The 26,220-nt window shown below is 43.3% G+C and overlaps 1 protein-coding gene across 1 annotated transcript in view; it reads right to left on the bottom strand.

Moving 5' to 3' along the window:
- The window catches only part of PLCL1 (phospholipase C like 1 (inactive)), a gene marked incomplete at both ends in the record, with an annotated part of 183,195 nt that overhangs the window by 4,713 nt on the left and 152,262 nt on the right, over nt 1-26,220 (bottom strand). Inside the window, 2 exons of the mRNA XM_079538888.1 lie at nt 15,976-16,085; nt 19,397-19,472. Of these exons, the coding sequence (XP_079395014.1) occupies nt 15,976-16,085; nt 19,397-19,472 (186 nt within the window). The remainder of the gene's footprint in view (nt 1-15,975; nt 16,086-19,396; nt 19,473-26,220) is intronic.

Below are 26,220 nucleotides of genomic sequence, written 5' to 3'. Positions count from 1 at the left end.
ATTGTCTTTAATATTAATAAGGAGGCACACAATTAAACAACCATACATGGCTTTGAAAATGTAATCCTGAGGAGGAAATCATGAATGAAATGATTAGTCTGCTATGTCAAACTTATAAAGAGCAGATATCTTTGCAAGCCTTCTTCAAAGTCAAATGTGGGGACAGCAGATACAAATTCAACTATGATACAACCATATATTTTTGGATCAGGTTTCTAATCCAAAAGACAGAAGGAGGAAGAAGAACTGACAGAACAGTCTCCTGCAGTGAGGGTCATTCATATTCTTGTGGACACAGACAACAGCTGACCCCCCCAACCAGTGACCACACAATCACACTGCCTACTGGCAGACCAGCAGGAGGAAACTGCCCGAGGCAGAAGGCAGATACAGACATCGGGGATGAGACAGAACAGCCACAGCAGTGACACATCTCATCCTTCTTCTTCACTTGACGTTTGCATGAGTCTTAGAAGGGAAACCACACCAGCAGCCTCAAAAGCACTCACTCCCTTGCCAAGATACACAGCCGTAAGGCCGATACGTCCCAGCCACCAACCTCCTGCCAACAGCACCAACTGTAGGATAATTCCTGTGTGAAGACCTCACAGGTGACTGAAAATACTGTTTCACAAAGCAGCCTCTCCTTTTGCAATTGTATAAGAACAACCCTAGCATTACTCCGGGTGGTTGGTAAAATTCTCATGAGCAACAGGGACTTGTCCGAAACAAGCAGTTCCCTGTACACCCAAAAGGGGCTCCCAGCAGTTTAAGTGGGAAAGGCAGGAATCAGGACTATGTCCCCTCCACAGAGTCCTTATGACCCCAGCCTGACCTGAACACTCAGCATGCTCATCTATCAGCCCAGTCCTCTTCAAGTCATGTATCTAAGCATCCAATGGCTACGCAACTGCAAACTGGTACTCTGACCCAGGGGTGGAGCCTGATGCTAAAATCATGCATGTGGTGGAAGCGTACAAGAGGTTCAAGTTACATGAAATACAGTTTGGTTTGATTTATCTACTTACATTTGAGCTCCCAAACTAGACTGATCTACCATCAGCTGATTTTTGGGCTGTCACATACAAGCCCCAAAACGTTTTAACTGATTTTATTTGTCATTTTGGTCTCATTCCAAAGGTCTGAGTTGGAAGTAAAGATTAAAAAAATGATCTATAAAATAGTCTGTAAAGGTGTTAAGCATTAGCCTGACTAGCTTTCTAGCAGGCTGGTGACAGACCATAGTAGCCAATGCAGTACAAGGTAGTGACGTGAGCAGCTGGGAAGAGGGAATGCCAGATATGGCACTGCCTCAAAAATTATCTGGGGTGTTCTCCAGCTGTTGTAAAGGTGCAATTAAAATCTAAATGACAGTGCTTGATATCAAGAGGCAGTTCCTTTGGCACCGCACTGGGCAAGGCTCTGTAATTCACTACGAAACTGCCAATCCACAACTTGTATATTTCCAAACTGTGCAACACAGCCCAAATGCAGACTTTGAGGACAGCCTGGGCGGCGAAAATTAGCAAAACTCCACTGTGACATAAGAATCACAGAATCACTCAGGTTGGAAAAGACCTAAAGATCATCGAGTCCAACCATGATCTAACCATACTGCCCTAACTCTAACAACCCTCTGCTAAATCATGTTCCTGAGCACCACATCCAAGTGGTTTTTAAACACATCCAGGGATGATGACTCAACCGTGTCCCTGGGGGGCCTATTCCAGTGCTTAACAACCTTTCTGTAAAGCTTTCCCTGATATGCAACCTAAACTTACCCGGGCACAACTTGAGGCCATTTCCCCTCGTCCTGTCACCAAGGAGAAGAGACCAACACCGCTCTCGCTGTAGGCACCTTTCAGATACTGGAAGAGAGCAATAAGGTCTCCCCTCAGCCTCCTCTTCCCCAGACTAAACAGCCCCAGTTCCCTCAGTCTCTCCTCGTAAGCCACATTCTCCAAGCCCTTCACAAGCCTTGTTTCTATTCTCTGGACCTGCTCCAGCACCTCCATGTCCTTTCTGTACCAAGGCACCCAAAACTGAACACAGTACTCAAGGTGAGGCCTCACCAGTGCCGAGTACAGGGGCAGGATGACTTCCCTGGTCCTGCTCACCACACCATTCCTGATACAAACCAGGAAGCCAACGGCCTTCTTGGCCACCCAGGCACACTGCTGGCTCATATTCAGCCGACTGTCCATCGGTACACCAAGGTCCCTTTCCATCAGGCAGCTTTACAGCCACTCCTCCCTAAGCCTGTAGGGTTGTCTGGGGTCGCTACGACCAAAACGCAGGACACTTTGCCCTATTGACACTTGGCCCTATTGAAACTCATAGTTTGCCTTGGCCCATCGATCCAGTCTATCCAGGTCCCCCTCTGTAGTGCCTTACTACCCTCCAGCAGATCAAGGTGTGGTCTGCTTACTGTGAGTGCACTCAATCCCCTGATCAAGATCATTGATAAAGATGTTAAATAGGAGTGGCTCTAGTACCAAGCCCTGAGGGACACTGCTCCTGACTGGACACCAACTGGATTTAACTCCACTCACCACAACTTTTTGGCCCAGCCATCCAGCCAGTGTTTCACCCAGCAGAGTGTAAGCCCATCCAAACCATGTGCAGCCAGCTTCTCCGTGAGGATGCTGTGGGGGACAGTGTCAAAGGCTTTACTGAAGTCCAGGCAGACCACTTGACAGCCTTACCTTCATCCACTAAGCAGGTCATTTTGTCATAGGATAAAATCAAGTTTGTCAGACAGGATCTACCATTTGTAAACCCATGTGTTTGTAATTCTCTTACATGATTTGCTTAATGCAATAAAGGAGAAGGTCCTATGTGGCCAAACTGCCACACAGTCAAGTGCCCTCCCAAAGACTGCTGGTCCTAGACCAAAGCCTGAGACATCAACATCAAGCATTCTCCTGAACAACAAAGCAGGAAAAGCATTCAAAGCTGTTATGTTCCCTATTGATCTTTAAACAGAGCTCTCCACTGAAATCAGTGGCCTCTTGCAAATCAGTGGCACTGTACAGCTACTAGCCTATTCCTTCATGCAAACATTTTATGAAAAAAAGAGGTGAGCATTTATTTTCATTAAAAAAAAAAAAAAAGCCTCTTGGTTCTCTCTCATCTGGGCATTTCAATTAAATTACCTTATACGAGGTTGTCATAGCCAATGAATGTGAGCACTGACTGTATCAGTGCTGCAGCAGGAATTTGCTTTCAGAAATGATGGTATTAATTTGAAGTTAGCAATATGCTGAGCAGTTCAACTGTTTGAGCATCTTCCAGGCACTGCCTCTTGCAGATAGCTTCCATGCACAGGCACAAATGTATGGACTGTGGCTGTCAATCCCTCCTTGCTTGGAGCCTGCCTTTTTTTTGGTGATAACTTTGAAACTGAAGGGCTGGCTGGAAGTCCCAGAGTGCACAATCAGTACCAAGAAAACCTCATATTATTAAAGAAATTGGGATATTATTTTAGATACGTGGTCTTGAGATGGAAGTCTAAGCATATGTTTAGACTTGTGTTGGTCCTCCTCCTGTCACAAAAACAAGCTCCTCACACGTACTAGCACCAGCTAATAACTCTAGTAAAGTCTGGAGAGAGTCAGCAAAAACAAAAGAAGGGGAGAAAATGAGGCTACAAGGGCTGACTTCTCTTGCATTTCATTTTTCTAAATAAAATAAAAGGATCAGATGCAGGAAAATACACATTTTGCAGCTCACAGAACTCCTGTGCAAGACAAGCCCTAAACAAAACACTAGGCTGGAAATAGCTGGCACTCCCCCACCTCCCTGCTCCCCCATGCTCTCCGCATTGTCACACTGGCTGCAAATCACATTTAATGCTGAAATCACGTCCTTCGTCACAAATGTTGACACCAAACATCCATTAAATACATCAGGATCTGGAAAGGCTTTACTGGCCTTCTCACATGTGGACTGAACAATGGGTACCTGTGCTGGTTTGGCATTTGGGCTGTTTTGTGTTTGCTTTTTCGGGTTTTGGAAAGAAGGTTTTTAGGAGGAGATGCAGCAGAAATAGTGCCTGCTCACCCTAGATTGCTGCTTAGGGCAAATAGCTAGAAAAATACCTGCAGCTGTGCTTCCAGCTAGCTGAAACAATCTCATTAAGGTGAAATGAGATTCAGAATGCAGTTCCCAGAGAGGTAATGGAGCATTCTTATATGGGGCCTGCTCCTACAAACAGCTCCTTACATTCTCATCTGATTGCCACAAGCATTGATTTCTTAGGAACTGTATGGTTTGCAGACCCAGTGTTCCGGTGTCTGGCAAACATCACCCACTGACTGGGCTGTGGGAATTACAGAAACTGCCAGAGTTTCTATACAGGGGACATGAAACCCTCTCTCTACTTCACCTGAGGTGCTCCAGGAAGCCTGTCTGTAACCTGTTCCGAAACAGCACAGATGACAAAGGATTTTACACTGAAGCAGAAAGCCTTAAGCTGAAACAACAAATTCCAGATCACATGAAAGGTAAGGGGGAGTGGAGGAGAATCTAATGGCTAGGAGGAAACAGGTTTTGTAAAGACACCAGGGTAAATGCTCTGATCCACCTGATCCTTGCCAGCTCAGATGTTAGTCCTCTGAAGTCAAAGGCCAGCTTGCCAGTGACCTCAGTAACAGCAGAACCAAGCTATTTCCTCCACTCACTTTCCACCAGGCAGAGGTCAGAAAGCTGCTATCTGCTAGCATCTGTGGGACCTGTGTGCAACACAGCTTGTTTGCCTTGGGAGAATCCCAGCTTGTCCCTTCCAGCGCAGATGTGAAACCAAGTACAAACAAGAGTGCATAAGGTTATTTCTGTAAAAAGCACACTGACCCGGGGGGTAAAGAGCTACTGAAATAAAGTGACTGTGAAGGAAGAAGAAAATCAGGAGAGGTCAGACACAAGATGTGAGAACTTTCTGTGAAAGATGAAAATGTAGGCAAAAAGCAAATCAAGTGAGCCAAGCACAAAAAACAATGGTGCAAGACAAGATTATAGTATTAATTTACACACTCATTCCCCCAAAATGTCAGTGAGGAAATCAAACAATTTCCAATCCGCTACAATGCCATGCCACTGAAAACGAGATGCTTTCAACAAAATTTAACTCAACTTTTAAGACCATTACAGAGAACTTTAACACTTCCCAAGTTTACTTGGGTGAGAGCTGAAGAACTTGCACAGGGGAAATTTATGTTCTCCAATCTCAGATCATCAAGTCACCGTGAAGTTGTCCGTACACGGATGCTGCCAGGTGCTTCCAGACTCAGTTCATTCATCTCTCACTGCTAAACTGGGCGCCTTTAACTGAGCTGTGCAACTTCCACCACCTTCATCACTGCTAGAAAATGTAAACCAGGGCTGGAGGACACAAACTCATGATGACAAGTACACATTGTTTTAACAGCTCATCTGAGTTTTGTTCAGCAAAGCAAAAAGTGATTAGATTATGGACCTCAGTTGGGTCCTACATTTATCACTAGTTGCCAGACAAGACTGTAAGATCACTGTCTAAGAAATGAAGACAGTAGGGACATCCAGAGTGTGCTGAGGGCAACCACCTTTGTGAATGATCTTTGGAGACCTCCTCATGTTACTCATAGAGATCGCCTGAAGAAGTTAGAGTCAAAATTAAATCCAGATGCCCGGCGCAGATATCCATCCCGAAGGAAACTACACAAATACATGTCTGCTCCAGGTGCTTTTTCATCACCTTCTGGCCCTCCTCCTCTCCGCTGCTTGGTACACCAGCATGACCAGTCCCCACGCACTAAGGCACAAGAGTCCAGGTGATACCAGGAGAGAACATGCAGAGCACTTAACTGTCATTATTGTCACTGCTAATTCTGTCAACTCAGAGTAAGTCACAATGCATCTGTAATGCGTCTTGCCAACATGGAACCTGTTTCTGACCTGTAAAATGGAAGAGCCTGGGCACTGAGCTTTTTAATTTACTCCTTTAACGCAGCCTGATGAGTCTCTCTAGTCTGCTCTCATACGTACACAGCTAGACATAAGTAATGCCATCTTTTTGTGATCTAAAAATAAACAGAAGCTGCCACAGCAACACAGTCTCTGCTTTTGTCTCAGCTTTTCTCACCAAATGCATCCCATAGGATCCTCTGAAGTGGGAAATTACCCGGACCTGGGAATCGATCCATAGGAGATGGAATCACCTTTGGATCCAGTAGGGCTAATTATCTTGCACTTTATTTCCAATGACTGTATTAGGTTAGATGCTACGCTTTTTTAAAAAAATATTATTATTATTATTTAACTTAGAGGGTGGTGCAGCAGTGGCACAGGTTACCTAGAGAAGCTGTGGATGTGCCATTTGCTGGAGGCATTCAAGGACAGCCATATCTGGTGGGTGGCAACCTGCCCATAGCAGGAGGCTGGAACTAAATGATCTGTAAGGTCCCCTCCAACCTAAGCCATTCTGTGATCTAGAAAAAAGGGAAAAAAAAAAAAGAAAACTGCAGTTGTCAAGGATATGACAACTACAAGGATACAAAAGATCATGGTTTTCCAATCTGCTGTTCCTGGAGTAAAGCTTACTTCCACCTGCAAGCACTTCAGTCTCTGACTCTTCAAGCAACTGCTGCACAGCATCTGCACAGATTTTTGGGATTACCTGCCATGGTTAGGGCTTACAGGATCTAACAAGGTCACTGTGATGAACAACCACAAAGCAATGCCAATGCCTGATCTTGCAGAATACCCTTGACACAGTTTGTGGCTTTTAACTAATCACCCAAGTCCACCCTGCAGATCCACATTGCCAATAAATGCGTATGTCAACATGGAAGTCTTTACTCAACAACCAGTGATTAGACTTAAAAAATAAATCAATATCACCACTGAGCTAAGTGTCACCACTTCATTAACCACAGATCTCAGAATATATTAGCAATGTGGATGACTGTTTTCTAATTTCAATGTAAGCAGGCAGAAAATTGAAGACGGGCTGGTACAATGACGTGGAGAAGGTCACACAAGCAAGTCACTGCCTACTGGATTCAGAATTCGGCTCTCTTGGCTCCTGCACTCATGTAAATGCAAAACAAGTCACAGAGGTCCTCGCTAGCAGTGAGATCATGCGTGTTCCAACAAATGCAGAGAGAATTTCTGTGTATGCCCAGGAGGGAGGAAGGAAGGGCTTGTTTTTCATAAAGAGGTATGCTATCCCCCATCTTCAGTAAAACAGTTATTAAGTACGTTACCAGATGTGACTGAGGTCACTGACAGCCAGAGAAAACCAAGCACCTCAGCAACAGAAGAAGAGGAAGTTTCAATGGAGCAAATGGCAGCTTTCATCACCTCCTGAGACCCCTCTAGAATCAGCTTCATTTAGACACTCATTCCCCCTGGGAGCACGGTTTTGTAGACAGTGTCATGCAATTCACCTAACAAAAGGGGCAGTCAACTTTGCATGCTCATACAAAGATATGTGACCTGCAGCCAGGAACTCAAGACACACACAACAAAGGCAGTTTTAAAAATACCTTAACTTTCTGGCACACACACAAAGATTACAATAAACCACAGCTGTTCCCAAAGAACTATATTCTTGAGTCTCTTAACTGGAGAAAGAGCAACGTGCAAGTCTTGTATGGCCCTTCCCCATGTACTAATCAGTACTCCACCTCCCTCTGATACTCAACAACCTTGCACAAAATCAGGCAAATTAACTGTGGCTGGAGGCTTCTAGCAGCAGCTCCCACCTGCCCTTTCCCGGATGGCCAACCATGAGACAACCTTCTGCTCACACCCTGGCTGCCTAAAGAAGCTTCCCCACAGCTCACAGCCCCATGTCTAAATGAAGCAGTGAATTTAACAGCTTAGGAACACAACCACTTGGGGTAAAAATCTTCCCAGAGCCCTGTGGTTTATTCTACCTCAGGCAAGGAACTGAGCTGATGCAGGTTAGCTCCATGTTTACAGAAAAACAGAGTATCCCACCTGCCTTTTTTTGCTCTGAAGCTATCCCAGCTCTGCTAGACCTTTATCAGGATGCACGATGCTGATTTGCAATGGCATTCAACAATTTAAAACACAACGAAGGCAAAACACCCTGCCAGGCACCGTCAGTCTCATCTCTGCACAGAGCAGAAACAGCAACGTGTGTCAGCTGGGAGGGACAAGATCAGCCCAGCAAAAGCAAATCCTCAGTTGTAATGTGAACTTCCTAAATTCACATTAAAATAGAATTAAAAGATTAAAATAGAAACAAAGTCATTTAAAAATGTAACACATTCTTTCAATAACAAATAACCATGCAACTGAATCTCTCTTGCCATATATTATTTAAGAGGTATCAGGAATCCTCTCAGTTGCATAGAGAGAGAACTGAAGATTCCTAAGCAGTACTCAGTGCTCACACTGTTACAAATGAATCTAACCAATTATGTCCAAGAAGAAATGCTCCATTTGATGCGTCTCAGCACAGGAAAAATATCCTTTGCTTAACTGGCCACTCTGAAACAAAATCAACAGTATGTAGGAGAGCAAAGAAGGAGGCCACCAACTTCTTCACTGTTATGAATCATCATTCAGGCAAGGTACTATAGGACACTGCAGTCTTCAACACATCGGAGGCAGCCACTCATTTCTTTTAATTATTTGTCAGTTCAGTCATCTGTTAGCAACAGATCAAAGGATGAAATGTGCAAATTTCTGCTAGAACTTTTACTTTCACTACAGCCCTTTTAATTCTGAATGAGGTCATGTTGTCAGATCAGCACACATTCCACATCAGACACTTCCACGTCTTCCAGGCTGTGTTAATTAACTCCACCTCTGGGCGAGGCAGCCTTTGATATCCTGTGTATTTGATATTTGATGTCTCGAATGGAAATGGCAACAGTGCAGGGGAGGCGATGGAGGAAGAAGTTGCTGAAGTTTCCTGCTCCACTTGAGTTCCTGCCTTCACTACCTCCTTTAAAGGATGGCAGATGATATTGACCTAGACTGACACAAGCTTCCTTCAGCAAGGAAACCTCTACAAATGCTATTCCAGTCAGTCACTACCTGTTTTTTCTTGTTTGCTTTTTCCTTATGACAACCTGTTTTCATGCTCAATTCTGCTCAGGCACGCCTATGTGCTGCAGCAGCTCTTGAAACTGTATCTGTTGATTTTTCAAATACCCTCCTCATAAGCAATAACCTTGTTGATAACCAGTGGCAACCAGTACTCACAGCACAAGCTCTCTTTCTATTTCACACGCTGCCACTTGACCACTATTGATTACTAATGCCAGTTACACACTCTTTGGACAGGATGACCTACAAATGTGACCGAAGTTGGCCTTCACACCTGGGTACTAAGAACAATGACAAGTTTGCAGAGAACAAAGCCTGCAGCAGCTGCAGCACAGGGCAGAGCAGTGCCAGCTCCCACATGCAGCCACCCCATGGGGTGTCAGTGTGAGTCTGCAGCAACAAGCTCACATGAAACAGAGTGCAACGAGACAGCTTCTGAGCCAGGACATGTCTAGTCCAGGTCAAAGATGGGGGGAGTCTGACACATGGGTATAACAGACAGCATGGTGGTGAGCAGCACCACATGCAATTTTATATATATATATATGTTTATAAACATAAAAATATAAATGCAGTTCTCAGCATGCCAACTCCCTGCTTGGGGGCGGGGGGTCCCGCCTGTTCCACCGAGGTGCCCGTGGCACAAGGGGCACCAGGCACAGTGACCCTGCAGGTCCCAGCCCTGCCTCCTGCCACCACCATCATGGCAGCACGATGCACCTTGTTCCACTTAGCATCCACAGCTTCTGGCAATTTGTCGTGTCACTGTAAACAAAATGTGCCTTGTAAGACTGCTTGCCACTTCTCTATGGCTTATCTTAAGCAAACACAAGAAAACCAGGCAAAGTCAAGACATCACTGGAGGCATTTTGTATCATCTTTTACTTCCCCGATCTGTGCTTGTCTCAGTGTTACTGCTGTTCTGCATACATGTTTGACGGCTTCTTACACTGCCTGATCTGAATGTCTGGGTCATTGCTTCTGGCCAGCTAACAAAGAACTGCTACCATGTCAGTAGTGGATAAGACCCCAGGTCTTATCTAACTAACATCGGATTAAGTCTCTCTTTTTTGACAAACCATGCCTATTTGAAAGCCATGTTCATCTTGGTATCCTGACACATATCTTTAGAAATTCAAGGTGTCATGAAGAAGCCAGAGCTGTGAACCCTGGCAGCTGTTGCTCTCCACTCCCCTCTCAGTCTCCTCCCTTGCCACCATTTGGTACCTGCAGATTTAAGATTCCCTGGATGGCCTTCACATATATTTTAAACATGTGAATATTTGTGTCTTGAAATTTAATTTGATCAAGAAAGTAGGCCTGGTCAGAAACACCATTAGAGCTTCCAAAGCTCACACAGAGCAGTTGGGTACCCTGAGAGACAACACATTACTTGTCTGAGACTGCTAACTACATCCTCCCCAGAGCAATGCTCCTGCACCATGGCTGACAGCCAAGAAGAACAGGATATTCAAGCTGATTAACCAGTACTGCTTAGAGACTGGGATTACAATCCTTTTACACTGATGCACACTGTTCAAGTAACCTGAAAAGTTTGCAGATGCAACTGACAAATTCCACCAAGATCCCACTGTCTTGGTGCTCAGCAGGTGCATTCCTACTTTCAAGTTTGGACAAGAAATGCAGAAGGTGGTACTGTGAGCAGAACAAGGGAGAGCTCAGGGCAGCATTTACCAACCTAATCAGCAGAGAACAGCATCCTGCTGAATACAAGAAGGATCCACCTACCTAGTAATTACGTGGTTTAGGTCTGTTGGTCTACAAAATATGCTGATTAAAACAGCTTTGTGTGGAATTCACACACTGTTACATCTCGTAACTCAGTATCATTGAAAGGTCTCTAAATCCCTATCCCAGAAAAATTATAAAACACCACCCAGAAGGCACAGGTGTGCCCCAAGAGTCAAGGGAGGCTTTGCCTCCTGAAACCTGGAGCCTCCACCATACTTGCCACCATCTTCAGGCCACACAAAGGGCCCAGAAATGAAATGTTCTCCCATTCTGTTCTTCTAAGCTCCTCACATGGTCAGCAAGCAGCGACTTAAGCAACTTTGTCCTTCCTGACCTTTCTCTTCACTTTTAAATAAAATGAATCTAGTTAAGCAGACTGGTACTTACAAGAATAAGTGGATGTTCACTTGGCTGGACCTTCATCTTCTCTTTAGCACCTTCTCGGTCAACCTTTTCATGTTATTTTTTTCCCTCTCTGGAAAATGAATCTTCTGAGTAACCACTTTCAAAACATATTTATCTAGGGAGATCTGTAGATGAGTAAACATGGCACAATATACCCAGCCCTGCATCTGAAGGGAGGTGTGAACGCTCCAATACCACACAGACCACTCCTGCCACACTGCTCCTGCAGGACTATCACTGTCACAAGGCGACAGCACATCAGAAGAATTTGTTGCTGAGCCACTACAGTACGTATTGCATCTACTTTTGCAGTTTTGCAGACTGAGTACCAAGGTTCTCAGGTTCCCAGAGAAGTGCTGGGAAGAGCAAGGACAGCAGATATGGGGATACTTTGGGAAGAGGCAAAGGCATGACTGACTTACAGGGGGAAAGAAAAAAATACACGTGCATGGAATGCAGTAGCTTTGCAGGTACTTGTGAGTTCACTATGTTCTAGCTTAAGACCAACAGAGCATAAACTCTCACACAAATCTTCTGGCAACAGTTGCATGACAAGAGGTAGAATACATTGCTACAGTCATGCCTTCTTGAAAATGCTGCACTGCTCCGGGGTCTTCTGCAGCATGCCGAGCAGCAAAGCCATAGTTCCTACCTAACTATAGGAAAAAAGACCTGTGTGAAAACAAGCACATCTTACTTACTAGATGGTTCCAGAGTACTGTACAACTCACACTAAAAACAGTGCCATACTGTGATATAATAACCATGTGAAAGGACCTTGTTTTTCCAAAGGATTCAGCAGCAGCTCTTCGCATGGTACCATTGTAAGGATCCTCAATTTATAATCACTGTCAGATACATTGCTTGTCTTCCTAAAGAAAATTGATACCTCATTATAGATGTGAAGTTCAGTTCAGTTGAGGTGAAGCCTGGTGAGAATTCATCTGTTTGCATGTACATATTTCAGAAATCTGTCTTTTACTTGTCCAAGAAGCCTCGAGGTGCCCACTTGGGGTTCTGCCACCCAAATGAGATGTCTGGATGCTGCAGGTCTCCAGTTACCAAGGGCTGATTACTCCATTGTAACAAATAACTGTGATAAAGAAGCATTAGTGGAAATGGTGGTCTGGAACTGGAACTTGTGCAGTTTCACTGCATAACTCTGCTAGATCTGAGCCAATGTATTGGTGATGACTACATCATAAATTTGAGGATTTCTCCCTCAAAGAGTGACTTGCATTAGCAATTTAATAACTGCATGCCTTCTGCACCAAGCAACCTTTCTCTTTATAAATCTAATCAGCAGTAATTTAAGTGCAAGATAATTAGCAGATGAACTGATGGACAGGTGGTTAAATGATCCCTGAAAATTTAACCACTTGATGTCTTGTAGTCAGGTCCTAATAATACACGCTAATAAGAATACAATTACAGCACTAGGAGCAAAACCCTATCACAGACAGCAAAATATTTATAAAACATGAACACATTCCAGAGCAGAGATCAAACTCAAACATTTGTTTTTCTATTTTGTTTTTTGATCAAAACAGTAAATGCCACTTTGTCTTCTCATGGCTTGTCTATAAATAAGTCTGCATGTAGATAAGTTGACTAACCAGACAGTTACCATGAACATAAACGCAGGTATTTGGGGACATTATTGCTAGACTGTGTACATGCTGATCATGAACACCCAGGAAAACACATTTGCACACATAACACATCCATGTGAGAGCACTAAATGTGAACCCACACAACACACACAAATCTCGTGGACTTGGGCACTCTGGTGGATCCCAGTTTCCATGCCTGAGCAAATACCTCCATGGCACATTCACCTCAGCAAGGGAGTAGTTTTGAAGGCTACATTTCCCCCCCAAGTACATTTCCCCCCCTTCTCTCCTCCAAGCTGAGCAGTTTGGCAGGGTCATTGGGTAATACCACGGCTCACATAAGGTGATAAACAGAACTTTCTTGCTACCTTTGCACTTTAGTGGTACTTAAGTACAAAAGAAAAACAGAAATAGAGGTGCACAGAAATAAAAATGAAAGCGAGGCTACATTTGAGATTATAATGACTAATTATGCTGTGAGAAAATGATTATTCCACCTACTGTAATTACACTGTGCTTCTCAATATTACCAACTGCATGTGTAATGCTACTTTACACACCATGGGTCCAAATAGAAAGACATAACATTTTATTAATAAACATCAGGAACTGACTCGTTAGATAGGCACAGAGTTGTAATGTCCCTGTTCTTAGCAATATCTCCAATATCTCTATATTCTGGTAAATAGCTTGTCCTTCTGATGGTGGGTGTTTCTAATCCACAATCATGTTTATATAAACTAAAGAAGAAAATAACATTGTTTTGATTTGCCCTCATTACATACCTCCCAAAAAACAACCCGGGTATTTTGAAACATGAAGAATGCTTGCAGTTGTGATTCTTGTAAAAAGTAATTTTATTTTACACTCCGTTACTATTTCATGATTTGGCCTGGATCATTTTCTTTTACTGCATCCCCTCTTTGAATTCAAAGCTCACCTACTGCAATGAATATTTATAAATAACACATTAATTAAATGTGCGTTTCCTTCACCAGCCTAGGAAGACTATTAATCATTCGGCGAGCATGCAAGCACAACAGCTATTACTGCTCATGGGCACAAACATGCAGGAAAAGCAGACTACTGCTGCGTAACATAACTGCCTCCAACAACCTGAGCACGTGAAGAAGCTTCCTCCCAGAGACGTTTTGCCTTTCTCTCACCTCACCCAGTGATGATTCATCTGATGTGTTTGCTAGATACTGCAGGCTGTTTTTCTTTTCTTACCTCTATGCCAACAGCTAGTGAAATGCATTCGTAGTGACCACCCTGAGAATGGGCATGCAGACAACACCCTGTTTTACTGGGGAAAGGTTTGCTGGTCTCTCATCAACACCTCCCTGAGAGCTCTCACCAGCACACCGCGGAGAGCAAGTGCCAAACACGAGATGCAGCTGTAACCAGCAGTAGGTTTGTTAGGGGCAGGGTTACTGAAATACAGTATTTTTTAATAGAACAAAAGAAGTTTGAAAAAAAGAAAAGGAACAATCACCAACTGCTTTATATCAAACATCTGAGGTACAAACATGTGCATCTTTGCCTCGTGGCATGGCTGAATCAAAATTCAGTCAGAATGAAAAGGTGTTTCATGTACTCTTCTATCGACAGTAGCTGCAACCAACATGGTTGGCACCTTAATGTGTAAGTAAATAAACCCAAGAGGCTGTGGCTTAAAAACTATGCTCAATTTATTCTTTTACCTTGACTAAATGTTCATAATGTTCTTTGATACATGACAGTATGTATTAGGCAGCAAATATTTTTCATGGGAAATGCTTCCCTGATACCCGACTCATATCTTCATTAATCACAAACCATCTGAGAGATCTGAACTTCTAAATTGACAAGCATCTAAAAATGCGTAAGTTTAGAGCAGCCCTGGCTGTGGGAACAGTGACTCAATGTGAGGGATTTATTTTACCTAACACAGCTAAAGGCATTCAGAATGATGTACACAATTGCCTAGTGCTTTTTTTTGTTCTCTGTAGCTACTCACCTTAATTATACTGTGTGGAAAAGGTCGGTCCCTTCCATCATGTTTGAACTGACTGCCTTTTCTCTCCATCAGAGGTTGTATTAACTGTACCTATGCTGACTCCGTTGCCCTTTTTCCTCCCTCTCTCACAGTGAATCAACATACACATTAACCACAGGTGTCCCTCAAATCTTCTAACTCTTCCTTCATACCACGACCCTCTCCCACCCATTTTTGTCCCTCAGCATCTCCATTCCCAATTCCTTTTTGTTAGTGCTCTTTCTATCTCAAAGAAGCAGAGGCCTGCCACCTCCTGCTGCTCTTGCTGCTGCTGTTGCACATCGTGTTTCAGTGTCTGTTTGATTGGTAAAGTCCCTCTGTCCTGCAAATGGAAAGGTGCTAGGGGGCTAGAGACAGGGCAACCCACCTACTGGGAGCTGGAGGGAGCGAGTGGCAGGGAGGGAGCAAGGGGACATGAGTGAACAAAGTGTGATCTAGCAGAGCAAGGTGGGAAATGAGGCTGTGAAGCAAGGTGTAAGCTGAATGCTAACAATCTGAATGCTTGGCTGGGTTCCTCTCGTTGCCTTTGATAAAGCTACACCAGATCCTCTCCTCTTTCCATCTGTCCCGGGGCAACTTCACCCAGGCCCAGATGTTCAACACTGGCAGCTGTAAATTGCCATGGCAGCTGGACCTGTCGCTAAAGCCTGGAGAGCAAAGTGCTCACTGCACAGCATGGCAATGTGCAGCCAGAATGGAGGCTCTTTTTGCCACTCAGATGGTGCTCCACTTTTGAAACACATCTCTGACATCTGCAGGATCTACAGTACTTGTTGTGTGTTTTTTTCCATCACAGCCTACCCCATTGCCCACCTTTCCCAAGAGACACTCTTGTCCTCATATTACAAATGAAGTGTGTAAAACCCAGCGTCAGGTCACATACAGGGTGTGTGAAGGCAGAACAGGGAAATGAAACCGGGTCTGTGAGCACACAAACTCATGAGCTATCTTTCCTCCTTTGTGCAGGCTTACATAAATCCCCCTTCACAACTTCCAAACCACAGTTGTGATTAAATATATACAAAATGCTCAGTAATTGGGAGTGACAAGCTAAAAAGACCAAAGATTTGTTAATAGGAGGCACAAGGCAGTGTTTTCTGTGCTTACCTTCAGCACTGTGATATTCCATGCAAAGCTTTCAATGGCTTTGCTTAATTTTCTTCCTTTCAAACCTTCCTTTGTCCCGAGGTTATGAAGCTCTTCATGGAATTCCATCCCTAAAAAAAAACACAAGATCATTGCATCATCCTCTGTATGATAGCATTTTTCTACTCACAGCTGGCACTTCCTACATCCTGTTTCCATGTTCCCCCTTTCTTCCCCATCGGAACACCATGCCCGGAGAGAACCTTCCAGAACAGCAGTGTTAGCAGAACCTCGCACACCCCTTGTTCCCCTTTAGACACTCCTCCAGTGCTTCTGCTTGCAGTCTGCATTGCTGAAATACTGTGATAAAAGGTGACTGTTTGTCCCTCTCCTTCAAAGGATGATTGTGCCCTGGGAGGCAATCTGGCAGATGTGGAAGATACCTGTGCAGCACAGAAAGACAGGCTCACGTGCACAGCTTCTTATTAATCTTAATCACAGTCATAAAGAAAAACCATTGTACTCCACAATGACAATTTCATGAATATACACCGCTAATGGTAGGATTGCTGTTCCTGCAGCCTGTTGAATGGAGACTTCCAACCATAGCCCTGGCCACTGTGACATTTCATTGCTGGATACTAGAACTGTAGAAATCCAGGAGCAGATTACAAACCTTTATGAGTCCAACTAGCTCACCAATTCTATGAGATTTGCACAGTATTTGCAAACATTCCTCTGAGGTTACTGAGAATGAAGAGAAAAAGGAGAAAGAGCTCCTTGTGTTCCATTAATTTTTACTTTACGAAGGCCTAATTGGCACTAAATCACTCCAAAACATCTGAAGCCCATTCTGGGCTGAAGAACGCGAGGTGGATCTCCAGTTCAATCTCCAGTTTCAAAGCTCTCCCTCCCCTAGTGTTTTAAGGCAAACATCACTCACAAGTTTAAGTTTTGTTGAAATTACATCAAAGAAACCCTCACTGACACCTGACAAAGAGCACCTGAACAGAGCAGTTGTTTTAGCAAGGTTGCTAAAGGAGAGAGAACCTGATGCCCTGAGGGGCAACCTGCCCAAAGCTCTTCTGGAAAACTGGCAACAGACTTCCTCTTGCCCTGCACTGAATCTGGAGGTGGCTGAGCCACAGCTCGAGAAATACTGAGGGAGTTCAACCTCACACAATGCAAGGTTTATCTACAGTTTATTGTCCAGAATGTCACTCACTCACAAGTTTTCCTTGTGTTACAAAAAGATAACAAAGCTCCTGCAATGCTTCCTTTGGAAAACAGTTTAGATAATTGTACCTTAAGCAAGATTCCCCTGTAAGCTGCCTCACACCAACAGAGTTACAGATCACTTGAATAAGAGAAAGAAAATAGACAGGTGACTTGCTTTGTCCACTGAAGAACTAAGAAGGGTCTACAGTGCTCAGTTTCACTTAGACAGCCCTGCCTTTGAATCATAGAATTGCTCAGGTTGGAAAAGACCTTCAAGATCATCAAGTCCAAGCTCAACCTAGCCATACTTAACCAGCCTTTCAACTTATTTCAAGCTGTATTCTGCTATGAGGATTAGCCTGAAGTCCCATTCAGCATCTTGAACCATTTGAAGGCCCAGAAAACAAGACTGCAAAATACTGCCAGTTTATGTAGTGCACGTTATTTTTCACCCAAAACTTACTTCTTCAGTAGTCGACTGGAGATAGTGCTGCCCCACATAGAAGCAGCTGCTAATATCTGTTGGGCTGTGGGAAGGAGCATCAGTGAAGAAGCATCAAACCCACACATGAAAAATAAATAAATAGAACAACAAATCAGCAGCTTGAGAAGTCATTTGGGGTCCTGTGGCACAGGGAGCCTGGGTCAAACCAGGCTGGGAATGCACTTGCTAAGGGAGCAGGATTGAGCTGACGTTGGTGAAGGATAATGCTGAAGGCAATTTTACTTCTAACATCTCACAACAGCAGGAGCCAAGGCACAACCAAGATGAAGCCCTTCAAATTCAGGAAGATGTACCACCTCTCCTCCATTTGCTATCACAGCTCTGGCCACTGCTTCAGAGTTCTGAATTTCAAAGAACAAAGACTGGGTTCCACCTTGCTCTTGTAACACTTAAAAATAAGTTAAATACGATTACTGAAACAGTTTTCAAGTTTCCTTCAATTAAAAAGATGGGTTTAAAAAGATGAATTAAAGCATTTACTACAAAGCACCAGTTTCATTCATTATTTACATTCAGTAGAAGCAAATGGGTGTAGATTGTTTCATTTGCCAAATCAAAAAATAACTACTGGAAAAAATAGTACTTGGAATTGTTGTGGCCCTAGAAGACTATGCCTGAGACCACGAATCAGATGCAGTAGCTAGTGTTTTTGCATTACTGAGCTTAGAGGCTCATTGCAGGTTATAAAAGGTGCAGCTATGCAACTAAATTGACTGAAAGCAGATTTTATTTCCTTAGTGTAAACCCATAAATTCACTGCATGAATTTATTCAGCGTGGCTTCTGATACATGAAAGCTGATGGATTTAGTTGTAGAGGATTAAGATCTTAACACTGCCTAATGTGGACTCTTATCTCTGTAGCAGAGCTTACTTTTTGTTATCATCATAAACTACAGGAAACATGTCCCAGTTAGGAGTCTGGGTTACTGTCCTGAATAAGAGATGAAGGGGTTGCATGAATAAGCTGAGCTGTGAATCACAGACATTTAGTAATTCCTACCATCCTGGAAAAGGAGCATTATCTTGTTGTGGCAGAGCAATCAGCATATATGGGTGGCGACTTTGGAACCCATCTCCTCCTCTTATACTGATATATGCAAAACAGAGTCCCAGCTCAGGTAGAGACACCTAGTATAATATAACAACAAGACAAGATCTGCTTTAAGCCCACTTACACTGGTTTGTGCTCACCTAATGCATGATGTGCATTATGCATGGCCACATGGATTTGTTGAACACAATAGAATTATATTGGTGCACGTTTCCAAGATCTAAAACAAACCTAAACGGCACAATTAAGTAAAGATAGGCAAGAAAACTTGGTCCTGTGGGTTTCAAACCTCTTGCCTATTGCATGTTCAAGGGAACAACCTGACAGAGAACAGAGCTCAGAAAATAAAGGTAACACATCTTCTCACTCTCTTTTTAATTGAATTTCTTTCTGGTTCACTTAACTAATTTAAATGCTGTCAGACATTTCAGGTCTGCAGACCAAATGAAGAAATAGCTTTTGGGATGAAAGCTGAGCATTCTTCCCTGATCCTACACCTCCACTGCTGCTGGAGGATGAGCCTTCTGGAGGACAGAGCCTGCTAAGGTAGACCAGGATGCTCATTTAACTATCAAGTGAAAGATGATGCACAGTCACAAACTGTAAGAAAATTCTGTCATGTTGTTTCCCATCTCCCATCCAGAACTGCACATTAGAGAAGGATTACCTGCTTTCTGACACTGAACGATCTTGTCGTGAGTGATGTCTGCCGTCTCAATAAGAACCCTGCTCTCTTGAATCATCTGTCAGAAATAAATGAAAAACAACAGCATTACTGGGGTCTCCTGCAACATATCATCCACAAAAAGTAACAAAGGTAAAACCCAGGAAGAGCTCTGTTCTGCAAGCAAAACCATAAAGATTGGATCACTGCTTCACATCAGGTTCCCTAGATCTATATTAAGCTAAGTGACAGTTGCTCAGGAGATGTTTTGTTCCAGAAATTAAAGAACAGCTGTTTTACATCAGTGAGACATACTGTAAATAATATGAAGTGATTTCAGGAGAAAGAGTTAGCAGGCAAACAAAACTCATCCTATGTGAAACCAGGCCCTTTCTGATTAGTAATTCCCTTGAAATGGATGAAGTAGTAAATATAGAACCCAGTATAAGCTGTTATCAAAAGCATTACCAAGTCATGAGCAGTGCTGATATCAAGAGGTACTTAAGCCTGTGCGTAACTTTATGCGTTACAGCCATTCAAACAGTTCAGTTGCTTGAGGTTCTCTTTCAAGAAATTCAGATTGAAATCATACAGCTTTCAGCATCTTGGTTTTGCAGTTGAAGTTTACAAGGGAGAGCAAGAAGTCAGCCAGACAGTTTCAACAGGACTACTCACAAGTTTCAAGAGACATCGTCATCTACGCAGCTTCCTAGAGCAGGCCATTAAGACAAACAGATGAAACATCCATTATGTGACACATTTCCTGAGCCTCTTCTCTTGAAACTACTTTTCTCCTTTGACGTTAACAATCCTTCCAAAGCTCTTCAGAAGCTCAGGCAAGCAAACAAATTGTTTCAATGCTTATTCCGTGAAATTGCAGAAGGTAGCACATACATCTGTTGCTGTAGGAAAGAACATGCTGTATAGCAAATTATGCCTGAGAATAATCTCGCTCTCCTGGGACTTCCATCACGAAAACCAGGCAGAACGAAAGCGGTGCCAATTAGAAATGAAGCAGAGTACTGCTTAATTTCTGAAAATACAGAAACCATCATCTGAAAGCTCTGCCAAAGCGCCACAACTGTAAAAAGCAGCCCTACTGTCAAATGCACTAAGTATGAAAACACAACCAGTCAGTTGCAAAGATTTTGGTGGAAGACATTATGGAAGCACTAAGCCAACCCCCACAGATGAAGATGTCTTACTGTTCTAATTAGATACAAAGGAGGAGACGTTTCTACACATCACACACAAAATTCCAAATCCTGGAGAAATTCAGACCCAAATTTTGCTGCTTATGCCATCTCCATTGCTAAATAAAGCTATTAAGAAAGGCTTACTTTAATAAAAATGCCTACACCCTTACTTCAACATAAACAAGAACACAAGAAAAACTAAATCCATTACCAGATTCACAAGCAGAAAGAAAGAGGCCTGACACATTTGTAAGAGTGCAAAATTATTTTTCAACAGAAGATGCCCAGTAGATATGCCTGAGCATTAAATTACTTTAGATAGTATCCTCTGCCTTTCACTGTGTATTACTCTGTTGTTCGTGCATCATGTTCATGTTTTCTCTTTGGTATTTTGGTATCTGGAAAGCAATAACAATTTCTACCCACCCTCTGGCTTCTCTGCGCTGCAGCACGTAGTCAGCTTGTGCAGGAGACATTCAGTCACCAACTACAAAGCTGCAGTCGGTCTGAACAGCAAAGAGAGTCACTAAGGGGCCAGCCAGAGGACCAGCGTGCATCTCATGGCCACGCAGACCCGCAGCCAGGCACTGCTGGCCACTCCCCACTGCCCCAGGGCTTGCCCACAGCCCCAGTGTGGGTCTGCACTTGCACTTCCTCTGCAGCAGCATCAGGGAGCTGCACACTGAGGTCAGTGCACCTCAGCCAATGTGTCTGACTCACATGCACAGATCTCTGAAGTGTAAAACCCGATTTATGAGAGTCAGAGCTGCAATAAACAGAAGGCAAGCTTGAAAATCATGAGTTTTTACACGCAATTTGGTAACATAGGTTTGACCATATCTTCCTCCAACTACTGGACCCATTCCCGGGATCTTGTGGTGCAGTTGTCTTTGGATTGTTTTCGAAAGAGAAGTAGCGAGAGGATGTCAATTTCCCTTTACTGCAGAGCAGGTAGAGCAGCACTCCTCTCCTTTGATGCTGACATCAAAGTCTCACTGCTCTCATCTCAGAAAGAACAATTAGAAACAGATCATGCAGCAGAATTTAACCTGTTCCTGTCCTCTTGCACAGTGGCACTTTTGACAAAACAAGCTGCTTTTGTCCCGTGACGTATCCTGAGAACTAAGTCAGAGCCCAAGGCTCAGGGACCAGGCTTAGATAACGCCTTCAGTTCACCACCTGGCATTTGCCCTCAGATATTTGTCTAGGAAATACCGTTAGGAAGAAATAATACAACCTGGCCCCATGACAATACATGATTTTGGAGGCTCTACAGTGTCTACCTGGCGTGCTAACACCAGGTGGGATCAGTACTTCTGCACTTCAGGCCAGAAACTGTTCCCAGCAGAACTGCGTCTGAAGTTTCAGCAGTTCAGGCCAAAAATATGCTTCCCAGCTCTGCAGTAAAAGATCACAGAGACAGGTTAGTGTGAAGAGGAAGTGAGAATGTTTGCTTCAAAGAATCAGAGATGGATTCATATAGTTAACAGTAGGACAAGCAAGTAACTGCTATCCAGGATAGCAATGTGCTTTGGTTTTGTGGGTGTTTGTTTTTTTTTTTTCCCTTTGTGTCTGTTACAATAGATGCTCTTCAAAGGTTTAGGAGTACAATCTTATACAATCTCCAAAAAATAATCCAACAGCAATGTGGAAATCCATTTCTTTTTTTCCTCTTGCATGTTTATTTATGTAATATTTACAAAGTTATTGCTGTAAGGATCACCTGAAATGCTGTCCCTGGTAACTGTTCACAGGAATTACTGCTAATAATGCCTCAGTACACAGTCTACTGCAGGTATAAGCAGGTGAAAGCTGCAGCTAGGGAGCCAGGGCTCCACACACATCCCCATGCTTGACCCGTGAGAGCAGCAGCAGGTTTCCTGGCCACAGCAGAGGATGCTGACCAGGGACACAGTATGTTGGCCAGGCCCATGGCTCTGCTCCTGTCAGCTGCTCCTGCACACAGCCCTGTGCTGTGGCATCTAGAAACACTTCTATATTTTTTTCCCCTCTTTCTTTGGCATTGGTTCTTAAATGACTCCAGAAGCTCTTAGTCTGAACACTCCCCTGCTTTTCCAGCTGGCACCAAACCCAGAGCCCTGCTCACGGATGTCAGCTACCTCTACTAGCAGTGCCAAGACAAGAACCAGAAGCATGAAACACAACATGGAGCTGTGGGATTTTCTGCTGGGAAGGTAACCCCATAAATCATACAACAGTCTGAGATTTCCAACGCCCAGTTTTGCCAGCAATGTTATGACATCCAGCAATATGTCTCAGATGTGAAAAGTGAGCACTTTTTTGCAATCTGAATTTCCATACACATCTGCACTGCTAAGATCACTATTGAGCAATGCTTTTGAGGCACTTTTTAAGACCCAGTCACCTGCCTGGAGTCCACCAGGCTGCTTTTTAATGGCAGCTCCCAAATGGCGCTCACTTTGGCCACTGCCTTCCAGAAGCAAGATATTTCTCATTCCTCTGTAAACTCATGGTTCACCTCTCTGACACTGAGCCTTAAGGGACTGACCACAAATAAGTATGTACTAATAAGCAACTTTCAAAGGCTGGATGCTGATATCTGGGTCCACTCAGACCCAAGATCTTGTTTCCCATGTTAGAAAGATTCATCTTGAGAGTGATGTGTTTCAAGTAACTACAGGGAAAAAAACATGGACAAAAAAGGCAGTGAAGCCACGCAAAAGCTTGATTCTGTTGCAGGTGCTTTGAGAGGTAGTTTGCTGACACAACACTGCATGTCCTGGAGGTGCTGACCCTGCTGTAGAGGCTGCAGTGCAAGAAATACTCTCATAATAAGAAGGGAAGAAGTTGTTGTTCAGAGTGACAGAAGACGCACATAGCATAAACCCCAGAAGAACATGTCACATTTAATAAACTAATGGGGATGAGGAACACAAAACCTCATCTGCATGTGTTAGTTATTTTCCTGCAAAGTTGCTCATTTAATTTAAATATTCTTACAGAATGCTGAAAACAAGTAGCTTAAACTTGATTCACCTCAACCTACCTGAAGCACCCTGCTGAAACCAGGCAGGTTTCTCACAAAAGCAAAGGCGGGAGCTGGCACAAACCCAGGAGCTCTCTAATACACAGTGCATGAGAACCAGGAGGTGGAACAGACCGTGGGCTGAAAATATACGTGGCCTGGCTTACTGAAGTGTCTAAACACTGTCTGCAATATCAACTTCTAAATCACATTCGCAGAAAGAGTTTAACTTTGTCATATCTGTTAAGTGTTATTACAAAGGTAAATAATATAGAAAGTACGTTTACACTACATTCTTTTTTTTTTTAACTGAAGAATTGCATGTTTGTGCTAAGGTTTAATCACAAGATAAGCAAAAAGTGAACAAAAATGTTTTCTTTTTTATTTTAACAAACTCCTGTGCTAAAAACCTATTTCATCCTTTTATTACAAACTACTCTAGAAATTGAAAAGGGGAGAGGAAATTAACACAGCAGAGTCTCACCAAAAAAAAAAAAAAAAAAGACTGGAAAAACTCCCAGCGTCAAATTAAAACACTGCTTCTGCTGGGAAGATAAATGATAGAGAAGGGACAGTTCAAAGAATCTACTCAGAAATATTCTGAAGTTTGAACAGAAACCGACAGAACATCAAACTAAAAAAGAGAAAGCTTCCCCCTCTCTGCCATTCTCCTGTGCCTGCCTCAGACAAGGAGGAATTCTGCCTGGGTAAGGATTGCCATATCATGCCTCTATTGCTGCAAAAAACGCCACAGAAACACAGCCAATTGGAAAAACATCCAAAGCACACAGTGAGCTCATGAAAATTTAAAGAGGATTTCCTCTAGCATCGAACATTTCTTGCAGACATTTGAGACTTGAACTTGAAACTGCCAGACAATCATGTGCCAGCAAGTATCGTAGAGAGGATGTCCACATAGTACCAAAATGTGGGAAGAAATAGAAGAAATACTGGCCATCTACTGTGCCTTGCCTGTGAACCAGTGCACTCCAGACCAGGTTTCTGTATTTGAGCATGGATGAGTTCAGCCCAGTAATTATCAGGGATGGTCACATTACCTGGAAGCCTCTGAAATACCTTAGCTACATGGACTGCAGAAAGAAATGAAGGAAATTCACCATAAGTTCCAATTTCATGGTTTTGCTTCCAAGTATTTCTGGACAAGTATGGTGTCAAGATCACATCCTGCAATGCTCTCTCATGGTTCATAGTTTTTCATTGGTATTCCATATCATGACATCATGCAATGCACTGGGAGTTAGAGAGTTAATGTTGTAGTTCCGTGCATTGTTGCTGTACTTTTTGAGTTCCAGTCTCTTGGTCTCAGAAGAGAAGAATGAGCTACAACTCCCACAAGACTTCATTTTTCCATTTTCTGTTTGGAGGGGGAAAGATAAAACAGACTGGGAGTCATGAGACTGCCCTCCATGCTCCCTGGCCATCTCACCTACAGAATGACAGTAAGGACTTTGGTTTCGGGAACTCTGTCTCTTTTGCATTTTATTTGTTTCAATTTCAATCATATTGTATTATCTAGCTTTTTGTCCTTAATCTCATCACCACTGTTCTTTCTCATCCAGACACATCTCTCTACCCTCTCCCTTTTTCTCCTACATCCCCCCCTTCCTGGGGCACAGATCCATGGATCTCTTCACTTGTCATGCAAACCAGGTCAAACCAGACAGACCTGGTGCACAAAGACCAGTACTCTATAAAACAATAGAAACAAGCAAGAAACAGGGGAAGGAATCAGCTTTCAACACGCTTGTGCTAAATGACTAACTAAAGCACCAACCAGAATTTCAGTCTATAAGAAAAGTTCCGATGGGACCACTTTCAGGTCCTAATTTACAAGAATGGACATGGTTATCAGAGAGAGAAAATGAGAGACTAGTGAGAAAAGAGAGAATTGCAAGAAAAGGAGAAAGAAAAAGTATAATTGCTTTCCCAGCCTAAGACCAATTTTGGATAGAAAGTTCTTTAAGACAGCTATGAATTCAACGTCCATGTACCGGACTGTGTTTGACGTCAGTGCCTTACGACACTTTCTTGGCAGCAAATATGCTCTGCAATATCCCTTGTTTTCAGCTGTTCAGAGAATTGTGAAAAATGTCCCTTTGGGGATGATGCTGTCCCAGCTGAAATACAAATTTCAGTGGAAAAGCTCATCAAAACCCATTCGGTCACTTCGCATTTACATAAACCGGAAAAAATGGATTTCCTCGCTGGGAATAAATAGCTGTCATGCCCACACCAAGACAAGGAAACCCAAAAGACCGAATCTGAAACAAGAATGTACAGACATACACACCTCTGCAGATTTCTGCCAGCGTGAATGGACCAATACTTGTATCAGAAAACCCACTGCCATTAAATACATCGTCTTATTTCCCAGCAGTGCATTTCTTATCGAAAATCCCCAATCCATCTCCACGTTAGCTGTGAAGTTAACTCTAACTTGCCTTCTCTCAACCATATCAACAGACACACCATCCTTCCTTCCTTACCTATCTGTTACAAAACAATCACGATCAGTTCCCAGAAAGAGGCGTGAATACAGAGCAAAACGAACATTTGAACATGAGTATATATAACAAAAACATCACCCATCCTTTGTGCAACTG

This window comes from Tetrao urogallus (assembly GCF_951394365.1).
Source record: "Tetrao urogallus genome assembly, chromosome: 8".
Taxonomy (NCBI): domain Eukaryota; kingdom Metazoa; phylum Chordata; class Aves; order Galliformes; family Phasianidae; genus Tetrao; species Tetrao urogallus.
Note: the sequence above shows the minus strand (reverse complement) of the source record. Positions and strands in the feature narration are given on the sequence as shown.